This window comes from Arachis duranensis, chromosome 1, assembly GCF_000817695.3.
Source record: "Arachis duranensis cultivar V14167 chromosome 1, aradu.V14167.gnm2.J7QH, whole genome shotgun sequence".
In the NCBI taxonomy this organism is placed as follows: domain Eukaryota; kingdom Viridiplantae; phylum Streptophyta; class Magnoliopsida; order Fabales; family Fabaceae; genus Arachis; species Arachis duranensis.
Genome location: NC_029772.3, coordinates 62,063,500 through 62,076,689, shown reverse-complemented (window position 1 = coordinate 62,076,689; position 13,190 = coordinate 62,063,500). Strand labels below are relative to the sequence as shown.

The window sequence follows — 13,190 nt, the reverse complement described above, 5'->3', positions numbered from 1 at the left end:
ACGAATTTACAGACGGATTTTCTGTCTGTAATAAGAGTGTAAGATGGTTTTCCAAGATTCAAATTACATATGGAAAATCTATTGGAAAATCCGTCTGTAATTAGAGATGAAAAATCCGTCGGAAAATCCATCTGTAATTACAGACGGAAAATCCGTCGGAAAGTTCGTCGTCTTAGGGAAATGGATAGAGAATTTACAGAGTAAAAATCCGTCGGTAAGTGGTAAAAATCCGTCGGTAATTTTTCGACAGAAAAAAATCTGTCGGTAAATAATTTCCGACGAGGCTTTTACAGAGGGACAAAATCCGTCGATAATTTCGTTGGTAACCAAAAATCCGTCTGTAATAAAGACTAAATCTGTCTGTAAATCTGTCTGTATTAATCCATTTTCTAGTTGTGATATATTCATATGTAAAATATAATATAATAAAATAAGTCTATTTATGAGAAATTATTTTTTGTATTAACTTAAAAAAGAGATCAATATAACAGTTTAAAAAATAACGTAAAAATAATATTTTAAATAAAAAATATTTAATATTAAAATTTTAAATATAAAAATAAATTGTATAAATATTTAAGAGATAAATATGAAATACATGCCTAAAATAAATAAAACATATAAATAGAAGTACTCTTGAAAAATAGAGAACTATTTTGGTCTGTTTTATTTATTTTAGGCATGTATTTCATATTTATATCTTTAATATCTATACAATTTATTTTTGCATTTAAAAATTTTAATAACTATTTTTTATTTAAAATATCATTTTTACGTTACTTCTTTAAGATAATACAAAAAATAATTTATCATGAAAATAATTTATTTAATTATTAAGTAAATAATAAAGTACTAATAAATTAAAATTTAAAAGAATAAAAATACTATAAAAAAATACTTGTACGAAAGTTGGATTTTATCATTTTAAACTTGTGTTATAAATTTTAACCATTTATTCATCTTTTTTAAATAATTTACATATGATAAAAGATATGTTTACTTGTTTAAAATACAAATTTTAATATTATATTTGTATGTTCCTAATTTTAATTATACTTTTAAGTACTCTGAATAGATTTATTTTGTTTTATTATATTATATTTTACATACTAGTATATGTTCCATTATATAATTAAATAAAGATATATTTTTTTAATAAAAAAATTAATAACCAAACTAACCATTAATTATGTTGATAAGAAGTGATCCACGGCAGAAGGAGGGATCGAGTGAGAGGACAGGAGATAGCGATAAAGTCAGTGCTAGCTATATTCGGAAGAACAGTAAATTACGGACCACGAGAATTCAACGACGTAGTTAAGAGATGATGACGACAACGTTGGTGCTTCTCATCACAATGGTGATGGTGATGCTTGGAAGGATGGAAGCTACACCATTAAGAAAGAATAGAGTGGAAAGGTACTTCAATTAACTGAAGTGGGGTTTTGATATTTTAAGAAATTATATCATTATCCATCTCAAATAATAAATTACAAAATAATCTAACTATGGTTAAAATGATGACCAATTAAAATTTGACACATCATTAAAATAAGGCAACTTGCTAAGGCGGTATGATAAAACCAGCCATTAATATTAGAAGAAAGTCAGCACTAGCGGTAGTCCGCCTGCACTAGCTAAGGGAGAAAGAGATATATGATATAAAATTATATTTTATTGATTGGAAATATAATTGAAAAGAAGAAGGGAGAAGAAGAAGAGCTGGAGAACTTTCAAGGGAACTCTCAGAGCTTATCTCTCTAACCTCTCTCTATGATTGTGTAAAAATGAAGGGTACCTCACAATGAGAACGAGGCCTCCTTTTATAATTGAAGTTTTTACTGTTTCTACATTACAGGTAAACATGACCTGGACTATAGCTACAGTTCCGATTTCAAACAATTCCAGTAATTGTTTTGGCATTATTACAATATTTTCGATTTTATTCATCAGCTAGACAAACTTCGAAACAGTCTTCCTCAACTTGACTGTCTTTACCTTCTTCATCACTTTCTTCTTTAGATGAGGACTCTTCATCTTCTTGAATCAAGTCAAGGATCTGTTGAAGCTTCCCTTTGATTGATTGCTTCGATTGTGAGGCTGCAAGGGCTGCCTGAATTTGTGCCTTTTGATTGAGAAATGAGGCCGTCTCTGGATTTGAGATCTTCAGACTCTTGGGGTTGGTTTTGAACCATTCTCTGACCTTTTCTGCATAGGCCATTGATGAATCAAATTGAGACCACCATTTGACATAAGCATGCCTTTGTAAGATTGGGAATGCTTTAGGATGGTCTAGTTTTGTATATTGATATTGCCACGAGAATACCCAGGACAATGAGAAAATTGAGAAAAATTTTAACATTACAGGAACACTTATTTCCTGAATGTCAAATTTTGATTGAAATAGTTTATACCCTTCATCGGTAGGTGAAGGTAGGATTTCTGGGATTGGCCCAAAGAAGTCCCACCATTGGTAGAACAGTTTGGAAAGCATATTTTGAATTTCTTTTAAAATAAATTAACCATGAATGTCTGTACTGAGTATTTTGAAACCAAAATACTTTAGTCCAGGCTTCCATGTACTTTAGTCCAGGCTTCCATGTAGTCCCAATAATTAAAACCTATTGGGTCATAATTTTGAGAAAACTTTTTATTTTTGTTTAGATTGTTCCCAAATTACTTTGGGGTCATGACTTTGAGGATTTGGATTGTTGAATGGGTTATGAGTTCAGAATTGGTTTTGTCCTTGTAGTGTTTAATAGATACTGAGTTAGTATCTACTAAAATGAACTCATAAAATTGGCGAGTTTTATTGGGTGAGATTGGTTTGAAATGGAATTCGGTAGTAAAGATTTTTGGGATAACTTTGTTTGGCAATTCATCCCAAAATCCAGTCTCCATTTGGATAATGTTTGAATTTTTGAGTTTCCCTTGATGTGCTCAATTTCAAAATAAAAAACGCTTAAGATAGCTTGCCATCTAGCAAAAATTTGTTTTGATGCAAGATTTTTAACATCTTTTTGTAAGACTTCTTTGGCCGATTTGCAATCAACTCGGACCAAAAATTTTTGATTGAGTAAATCAGATTGAAATTTTGTGATGCACAAAACTATGGCTAAATTTTTTTTTTTTTGATTGTGGAATAGATTTGTTGAGTACTATTCCAATGTTTTGATGTAAATGCAATGATACATTCTTTATCATGCAATTTCTATTTTAAAATACCACCATATCCTAAATTAGATGCATCTGTTTCAACAATTTTGAATGCATGAGGAACAGGATTATAAAAGGTGTCCCCAATTTTGCTAGGCATGGAAACAAAAGGATTATAAAAGGTGTCCCCAAGACTACATCATTTTTTATATCTTTTTCTATGATGAAATTAGTTGGAATTCTAAGATTACCCTTTTCAACAAAAGCATTGGATAATTTGAAATTGATTTTTAGTCTTTTACCCGTTATCGAGCTAAGACGTTCAGTAGTTTTTTTAAAATACTTTGTAGGGATCAGCCCTTCTTTAATACAATTTCAATATGCACCTGTGTCAAAGAGTGCGATGGTTTCAAGAACAAAATCTTTAACGACAATTCGGATATTAACACGGCATTTTATAAAAGAGAATATATTTATTAATCTCAAGATTTCTTTTCCATTATTGTCGTTAGAACTTTCATTTTCCTGTTTTTCAGAAAACTCAGGTTGTTTTTCAAGAGAGTCAAGTTCTACATCATCAGAATCTTCACCTTGCATTAATTGCAAGAGAATGAGTTAATGATCTTCTTGATTTCTTTTGATTTCTTGGATTTCCTTCTTAAGGTTGTTAACCTCAGTCTGGAGATCTTGAATGGTTATAAGACGAATAACTTATTTTACTAATTTTTTGAAAATGGGTTGGACATCATATTTATTGCTAAGGATAAGATTTTGGACTTCTTTTCCTTTTGTAAAGATTTTTTTTTTTTAATTTAGAAAGAAAGTCTTTCTTTTGTTCCGGATTACCAATAGCCTCTATTGCTTCAAATAAGAGATCTTGATCTTTGGATAAAACATTAATTTTCTTGACATTAGAATATGAATATGATCCAATATCATCAACTTGGATATTATTGATATCATCCGAAGATTCCGGTCTAGAATCATCATCTGAACTTTCAATTAAAAGATTGTTAATCTGTTCCTCAATTTGAGGATCAAGGTTCAGATTATTAATCTTTCCTTTTAACCGACAGTATTTGCTAACATGTCCTGGTTTTTTACATGTATAGCAAATAATAGGGTTTTTCTGGGAATATTTTTGGAAATTCTTTTTACTTGGATTTTTGGAAACTTTTTCTAGATCTTCTGAAGTTCTTTTCAGGATTAGGTTTAAAAACTTTTCGATTGGGTGGTCTTTTAGATTTCCGTGAATGACAACCAAGAAGACCAAATTGTTCACAGAGAGTTCCCAAATCGATACGATTTTGTGTTTTCTCACAAGCAAGTTGCCGTTGAATTTTATCATTTTGACAAATCTTTAGAGCAATTTTTTGGTCTGCATCATACATTCCCTATGAAGTACACATGACAAAACAGAATATTACAAAACAAAATTATAGTAAGATTATTTAAAAACAACGTAAGGATGACATCTTTTTGTTAATCATAAGCTAAAAGAAAAAAAGTATACACCTAATAATAAGCAATTAAAATAAACAAAAATTTTTAAAAAATATAAAAAAATGAAATGTATAAATAAACTAATAAAAAAATAAACTAATAAAATTAATTCATATATTTCTTATCATATTTATTATGTTAAGATATCTTTTTAAAAAATAATAAGATCTTTTAAGAAATGTAAAATATAGCTTTTAAAAGAATTTTTTTTTTAGTAGTTATATTTTCATTATTAAAAATTTGTCAAACACACTAAAAAATAAAATAATTTTTTTATTAAAAAATCTATGTTTAACAACTTAATAACACTCAATAATTTAATTGTAATAACCAAATACATATTAACTATATACATTTATATATGTAAATGTAATTTTATTTAGAGAAATGTTAGGCGTCCAAACATTTTTTAAATTAAGTTTTCAACCAAATTTTTACGTACTTCTTTTTTGTATACAGGCTATAACTTCTTCTTTCTCTTCTTTCATTATCTTTGTTGCCATTATCTTCTTCTTTTGTGCGTTTCTTTTTTCAACATTGTTGTTGCGGTCGCTGTTGCCACCGTTGCCATCGTTGTCGTTGCCACTACCGCTGTCTTTTTGGAGGATTACATACCCAAAACATTGACTCACCCAACTAATAAATACAATCATAGTAAAAATTTGTGTATTATGTGCAAAAATTTGTATGTTGTATGCAAATATTTATGTGTCATATGCAAGAATTTGTATACTGTATCAATGAAATACGTATAATACATAAATTTTGCTGTATAACACAAAAATCTTTATGCATAGCAGAGAAATTCTAATGTGTAGTGCATAAATTTTTGGAAGACTACTACCTAGAACATCGACTCACCCAACTAACAAAATATATTGTGTGCTATGTGCAAAAATTTGTGTGTTGTGTGCAAGTTTGTATATTGTACCAATGAAGTACATACAACACATAAATTTTGGTGTATAACACAAAAATCTTGATGTGTATCATAAAAATTGATGTAACAGAGAAATTTTTGGAGGACTACATATCTAAAATATTTGACTCAACCAACTAACAAAATATTCGCAACAAAAATTTGTGTGCTATGTGCAAAAATTTGTATATTGTACCAAGAAAATATAAACACATAAATTTTAGTGGACAGTACAAAAATCTTAGTAGATAGCATAGAAATTCGGACGTCTAGCACATAAATATTTGGAGGACTACACTTCTAAAACATTGACTTATCCAACTAACAAAATATATTCGTAACAAAAATTCATGTGATATATCGATAAGTTTGTGTTATGTGCAAAATATTGTGCTATATTTCGAAAATTTGTGTTATATCAATAAATTTTGTGTGTTTTCCAATAAAAATTTGCATACTGCAAAAAACGCGAAAAAAGAATAGTGATATATGCATGCATTTTTTTTATTAGGCTTTACACCAACTTTGTTAGACTTTATTAACAAAACACTTGTATATGTAGTATGAGTCTTTTATTTATTAGTAATTCGTTGAGTAAAGCTTCAAGAAACATTAAAATTGATTTAAATCAGATTTTAATTATAATTGTGAAAGTGTGTCGAATTACTTCACAATTCACATTATTTTACCTCAGAAAAGAAAAAATAAAAGAAATTTGCTTCACGTTATAGTTTTGGTTGCTTCTTTATGTCGTAACATTGAAATCATTGCTCACGTGAAAAAGATGAACATTACTTATGGGTTGCGAGTCATCAAAATTACTCATTAATATAAAATATTTGTTAGAATCTGAATACATATTAAAAATAAATTAAATTATACATATATTTATATACAAATATATTGGTAACTGAATTTAGTAATTGATTTTGATATGAATAACATTTTTATTAATTATAAAATAGCCAATTCTATTCCGTGACAAGGTCCAAAATTTTTATTTTCAGGAAAAAGCGGCAACCAACAAGGGAACAACGACGTATTTCCATTTTCTCCTTTTTTTTTTAATAAACAGTTTACTTATCTTGTCCTTACCATTATTAATTAATCACATACCCCAGCTGATGTTTCACATTTGAAAATTCTTTTTAGTTTCGGTCTTATTAATTAACTAACCTTATGAATTTATTAACTAATTGCGGCTCCTAGGTATAGTTAAATTAGGCTGCACAGAACGCTAAAATAACAACGCAGAAACACAATTATATTTGACAAATAAAACATACAAAATCTTATCTAAAAATACTAAATTAATATATTTTAAGACAATACCATTAAAAGCCACAACTACTATTTATTTTTTCATTCACTATTTTTATTAAATTTTTATAATTATATTCTTTATTATTATATTTTTTTCTTAAATTTTTTTGTATAAAAAGTTAAACTAGACTTTCATAAAGACGCTAAATTTTATATCTTTTAGCTTCATATCTCAATGTCCTGATCTCGAAACCAATAGCAGCCTTAGATACGATGAGAGTTTCCAATTAGAAATCACAAGGTGGAAATACTTCAACAAAAGCTCCAAGGTGAAAAATAGCAAGTGGCGACAACTTAAAACTTCTGAAAAATGAGATTTAACACAGCTTTTCTTCTATATTACATTGATTTCAGACTTGGGCTAATGATAGTATATTCTATCAAAATTTGTGAAGAAATAATATTTGCCCTTGATTTCAAGGGAGAATAGGCATGCGAGTGTGATGGGGTGGATCATCATCTCCGTAGGTAATCTCTCATGAAGAAAGAATGTCTTAGAGCTTCCCTGGCTGTAAGCCTTTCTGAGGGATCATATCTAAGCAATCCCTGCAAGAGGTGTATAAGATCACCAGCGGAGTGATCAACATGCTGCATGATAAGGTTCTGCAATTATTTGAAGAGAATAATAGTCAGATCATACCCATTAAAATCATCCACGTTCCTTCATCAAGTTCTGAAAGCTAAGTATAATAACTATACAGACCTGTAGCCTAGGAAGCTTCATTACGGCTTTAATACTATCCCTCGAGGTTGCACCTTCTGGCCAGTCTAATCTACCCCTTCTAATGTACTTTTCAGCATGTCGGCTAAGCATATGCCAAAAAAATATTCAGTCATATGTTGCTAAAGATCAATAAATGACAGCATAGTCAAGCGGCTAATGACTTACTCTACTCTCTTCAGCATGTGCTGAGGTAGTGGTCCAAGCACCCTCTCCATCATGGCAAGGTGCTCTAAATTCTCATGGGTCTGAAACAAAGCTTCACCCTGCAACAGAAGCTCACACCTTAAGATCATGCAATAATGCTTCATAAATGTGCTTTGAAGCAAAGTTTTCAAAGGGCTAGACATACAGTGCATAACTCAACCAATATACACCCCACACTCCAAATATCACACGGGTAACTCCAGCCCAGTCCTACAAATCATACAAAAATCAAGTATAACAATGTTATCATAACCATGTGATTTATCAACCAGAAAAAACAATTTTCTATGCAAGGCAGACATTTTTTCTACAGAAGTTGATTTGTACATACCAAGGATAACTTCAGGTGCCCTATAGTGTCGAGTTGATACAATGTAATTCTGATCTTCTCGCTCATAAGTCGTGCTGCCAAAATCAATAACCTTTATAGCACTTGACTTGGGCACTCTCTTGAAATAAGAACTTGGTGATCTTGATGAACTCTGTTCAACAAATACAACAGATGTCAGTGACTGAATGACTGAATCTACTGTTATCAACAAAAATGGCATCTCCAGGCTTGAATAAGATTTTCAATCATATATTTGGAACAGAAATTTTTATTTTAAATGATTAAGTATGTAGACAAGTTTGGAAGTCAGTTTACTTTTATCTTTATAGATACTAAACATATGTCTTAAATAGAGCAGAAACAAGAAGTACCTTGTAATCAGGAACTTTGACATACTCGGGAGAAACTAGAAGTATGTTTTCAGGCTTCAGGTCAGTATGGATCATTCGCAAATCATGCATGACTGCAAGTTTTTAGAGGAAGCAACACAAATAGTAAGTTCACCCATAGCAACAAAAATAATAGTCTGATGACATCTACAACAACCTTCTATGGATCAATGCAAATTAGTTTGTATAATCAGCAGCTAATGATTATTTTAAGAAGCGAGATTATTTGTATGCTTAAATAGGGAAGAAGTATATAAATAGCTTAAAAGGAAACTACACACATGCTACACATTCCAACAGTTGTCTGCCAATCTCACGGACAAGATCAATGGGAAATGAGCGATAATTGTTTTTCCGAAGAAAATCGTATAAGCTTGGTCCAAGTTTCTCAAAGACCTGTTAAAACCATTTAAATTCACCGACATCTTAACCCCCATGTTATGTGTATTGGGGAAAACAATCCATCACAAATCAATCAAATACTTACAATACAGATATGATTACGATAGTCAAACCAGTTCCGTATTTGCACACAACTGCAAGGAATAAGCCCATTTAACATATGCAAAGGAATTAAATATTTTCATGGTACAAACATAGGTGGATAACAAAATAATGCAAAAAGTACTTACCGATTGCCACCTTTATCGTGTTTACCAAGCTGCTGCAGCACCTCAATTTCAATCATGGCTGCTTCCCGATACTTCTTTACCCCACGAACAATTTTAATGGCAACCATTTCCTTCCTTTCTCTGTCCCAGCATTCTAAGACCTGTCCAAATGTTCCTTCACCCATTTTGCTATGAATCTTGTCTACAACCACAACAAAGAAGAGTGTGAGCTATGAAGCATTCATAATTCTCAACCAACAACAAACATCCGGGGACCCAACTTAAACTCCTATACCCCAAACAGGTTTACATAGTATTAACTACACAAAATTGAAGTCCAGATCAGATAGTTAATGGACTGAGGATGCATGGACACCTAAATGCCAAGTTTTCCAGCAAACAATGACACATCCAAGAAACAAAATAAAGCATGATGAGACCATGACATATATGAATGTAAATTTCTTAATGATGGTAAAGTGTAATTACAGCGAGAAGTTAAATTTTCTCCAAGCTCAAAAATGTAATGGCCATCTTTGTCATCATCTCGCTGAGGGGGAGAACCATTTCGAGCAACACCCTTAACAGAAAGAGAACTACTGGTATGTTCTGAGGGACCCCATGAAGGAGCATAGCTTGAAATAGTTCCAACCTCTTGTCCACAAAATAATCCTACCTGAGCCTACACATAGCCATCCATTCATGCACCACCAAGAGTTAAAACAAAAAAATCTCGCCCACCAGCATGAACTAGACAACCCCTATATAAAATGCCCTTAAACCATCTCAGATTGTTTCAAATAAAACAGTATACACATCATCCGTGCGGTGAAATAAGCAAGCTTTCACCGATACACACATTAATCATCCAAAAGTGTATAAAAAATAATACCGATAACAATAAAATCAATAATGGAGCAACCCAGAATGCAACAATTTACATCAGATAGCTCATCAAGTTTATTTTCAGCACAAAAGACATTGTTTGCTAGGATCAACCACAAATATTAATATATTAAGCTTCGGCATAACGGGTAAGAGCACAAAAAGGCTAGTTTTCACCAAATGCCTTAACAAGTGTATTCCTGTAAAAACGAAAAAAACCTCCATAGCCAAAAGCAAAATTAGATCCATCATAGCATGTTTCACATGTTTTCAGTAACAATAAATATAGATAAACGAAGACCACAAATACCGTAATCTAAGATAAACCGATCAACAGATCAAATATAAAGTCAACTATCGTCGAAAATTGAATCAATTCATCTCCAAAACATCAATTAAACGACCAAAATCTAACAGATCTAACAAAAAACAACAGAACGATTGTTATACAAAATTTTATTGGGAAACGAGCAGAACAACGTTACCTGAACCCAACATACCTAATCTACAAAAATTTTCATCAGATCTACATCCAGAAAGGAAAAATCAAAGGAAAAGGATATCAGATCTGAAATTTCGGGATCAGATTTATTTACCTTCGGGGCCTCAGGGATATCCCAGCCTAATCTAGCTCTCTTTCTTGGGCGTCGATCCATGTGAGGTTGGGGGAATCCAAAGACGCGCTCCATCTCCATGATCTCTATGAACTGCGAAAACTTCAGAAGAGAAAATTGAGGTGAAAGATAAAGATGAAAGAAAAAAGACACGCTTTTTAGTTTTCGGTTTGCTTTCTCGCGAGGATAGCGCGTTTCTGAGGAACCCTAGTTTTGATGCAAGGCTAATAATGATGACCATGGAGGTTGTTGAGATGAAATCTAACCATACACGTGTCGCGTTGTTGTAGCATCTAGTTGAGTGGATCGTGCTGTCAACTATGGACTGTGGTTAAGATTTGGGCCACGACTTAACTGCGGTTTGGTTAGGTTTGGGGTAGCTGGAATGGAATAATTAAGATTGGAATGGAATCAATGGATATGCTGGTAAGGGACGGGATTAGGATGCCTTAATTTTTTTTTTTTTGACAGGAAAAGTGCGTATTTCATTCAATTGGGCCAAGGATATCTAGCCGAGCTAGATTTTGAACATTGTTTGGAGTTCTTTCATTCACACTTGCTTTAGATTGGTCCGTGTCAATTGGGCTAATTCATGAGTAACTCTATTTCCATTACCAAAAAAAAAAAAATGAGTAACTCTATTTTTTATTCTTTTAACATGACTAAAAGAAATGTTCTTGAAATTTTCAAAGCTTTGACTTTTAGGCTTTCAACCTTCTCTTCTCGCTCATTCCCGACTAATGGCAACCTTCATTAGTCCGGTATTATAGTTTTTTTGAACCTACTTCAATTTCAACCCTTATCAAATTCAGATACCAATCCAATGAGTTCGATGATATTTCCTAGAGCTTGAACTAAAACAAGTGTCATCAATTCTACTTTATTTAAGATCATTCACTACATCCAAATTACTACTCTCCAAAATAATTTGTGTGAAACAGCAATACTTGGCTAAACTTATCCAAGAGACGTTGTATAGGCCTTAGCCATTTGGGCCTTTAATGGAAAGAGAATCGTCTAGGTTGTTGAAGTTAAAATACGGCCTAATAGCGAATCCCGCCTTGTGCATGCAGCAACTCATTAACCAGCGGCAGACCCTTAAATAGAGCTCCAATCCCTAATAGTCTTTAGCTATTATGTCATCCCCTCCTTTACTCCGGTTGGTTGTTGCTGTGTCTGTATTAATTTTGATAAGGTTGGTTGGTCGAGTTCTCAGTTCTGCCTAATTTGAGTTATATGATCTTGTTGCAATTTTCTCTTTTCTTCAGTGGCATGCACTGCCCAAAATTTAGAACAGGTTTTCACTGCATTTTTTATTTCCTCCTCTATCGATCTCTCTCTACCTTCGAACACCAGAATGTTTCTTGCTCTCCAAAGTTATTGTAATAGGAAACAGAACCTCGATTTCTCCTTTTCTTCCAATTGTTTTAACATGCAGATTATCCATTCTCTCATATCAGTTCCTTGGGATGTTTCTGTGTGCAGTGTGAAGGGAGTTGCAAACCAAAATCTTTTGGCAAAGTTGCAGTCTCTTAGATGGTGGCTCTCGGTTTCGTCCTCCGTCCAACATCGAGTGCATATGGGTGAGTCGTTGATTCCTCTTCTGGTCAGACTTCTTTGTAACACCCCTACCACACAGAATTTTATGCTTAAGTCGTAAAATAGAGGTGGTGAGGTATCACAACCTCTAAAATAAAATATACACATAGTAATAGTTGAAAAAAATTTGTAATGAGAAGCCTTGATGGAAAGCTTAAGCCAAAGAGTCACAAAAAGAAAAGCACATCGCTCACGTAAATGGAAACTTGGATAGGAAGAAATAGTAAAGATATATATACATAAAGAGTGAATTATAAAAAATACAGAATATTAGAGCGCAAAATTTAACTCGCACAATTGAATCGGCAAATTGATGAACAGAAAAATTGATGGTTTAAAATTTCACAATAAATTCTCGTTGCAAGTATAGTTTCTAAACCAACAAATAATTCTCTCATACAAAAATTTGGTTGTCACAAGTAACAAACCCCAATAAAAATAACCGAAGTATTTAAACCTTGGGTCGTTCTCTCTAGAAATTGCGATAAGATATTCTTGTTATTGGCTATGAAGTATATTTTGGAGTTTTGTAGTAAGAGACAAGAAATATAAATGGCAAAGGAAATGAACTAATAATTGAGAAAGCTCTTGGCAAGGTATGAGAATTAGTTAACCTCTAACTATGAAGAAAAGTCAAGTGGATATCAACTTGAGACCACAAGTCCTAGTCTAATCATGATGAGGACTAGCTTTAGTGATAATTCAAGTCAACTAGCAACTTCCAATTATCAATCAACAAGAGAGTTTGATAATTCAAGTGTCTCCAATTACTCAACATAGGCCAAGAGAAGAGAAACATAACTCATAACTAGAAGAAGCATTTCATCAAACACATAAAAGACAATAAAGGCAAATATTATAAATTGCAAGAATTAAAAGAACTACAACTAATCAAGGCAAGAGATCAATAATAGAAAACTAAAGCAAGCATT

General features: G+C 32.1%; 1 protein-coding gene across 3 annotated transcripts; it reads right to left on the bottom strand.

Moving 5' to 3' along the window:
* Positions 1-7,304: 7,304 nt before the first annotated feature.
* Positions 7,305-10,867, bottom strand: LOC107489347 (serine/threonine-protein kinase AFC2). 3 transcript variants are annotated; one of them, XM_016110106.3, is made up of 11 exons: positions 10,642-10,867; positions 9,650-9,842; positions 9,182-9,362; positions 9,037-9,085; positions 8,831-8,945; positions 8,532-8,623; positions 8,161-8,311; positions 7,975-8,039; positions 7,791-7,888; positions 7,605-7,707; positions 7,305-7,504 (listed from the first exon to the last, which is right to left on the bottom strand). In XM_016110106.3, exons 1-11 carry the CDS (start codon positions 10,738-10,740, stop codon positions 7,358-7,360), a joined length of 1,293 nt encoding a protein of 430 aa, XP_015965592.1. In that variant the 5' UTR covers positions 10,741-10,867; the 3' UTR covers positions 7,305-7,357. The 3 variants fall into 3 exon arrangements, with proteins under 3 accessions (XP_015965592.1, XP_015965594.1, XP_052115572.1); XM_016110108.3 differs by lacking the exon at positions 9,650-9,842 and having other exon boundaries at positions 10,642-10,803; XM_052259612.1 differs by lacking the exons at positions 8,831-8,945; positions 9,037-9,085; positions 9,650-9,842; positions 10,642-10,867 and having other exon boundaries at positions 9,182-9,331.
* Between the last annotated feature and the right edge of the window lie 2,323 nt (positions 10,868-13,190).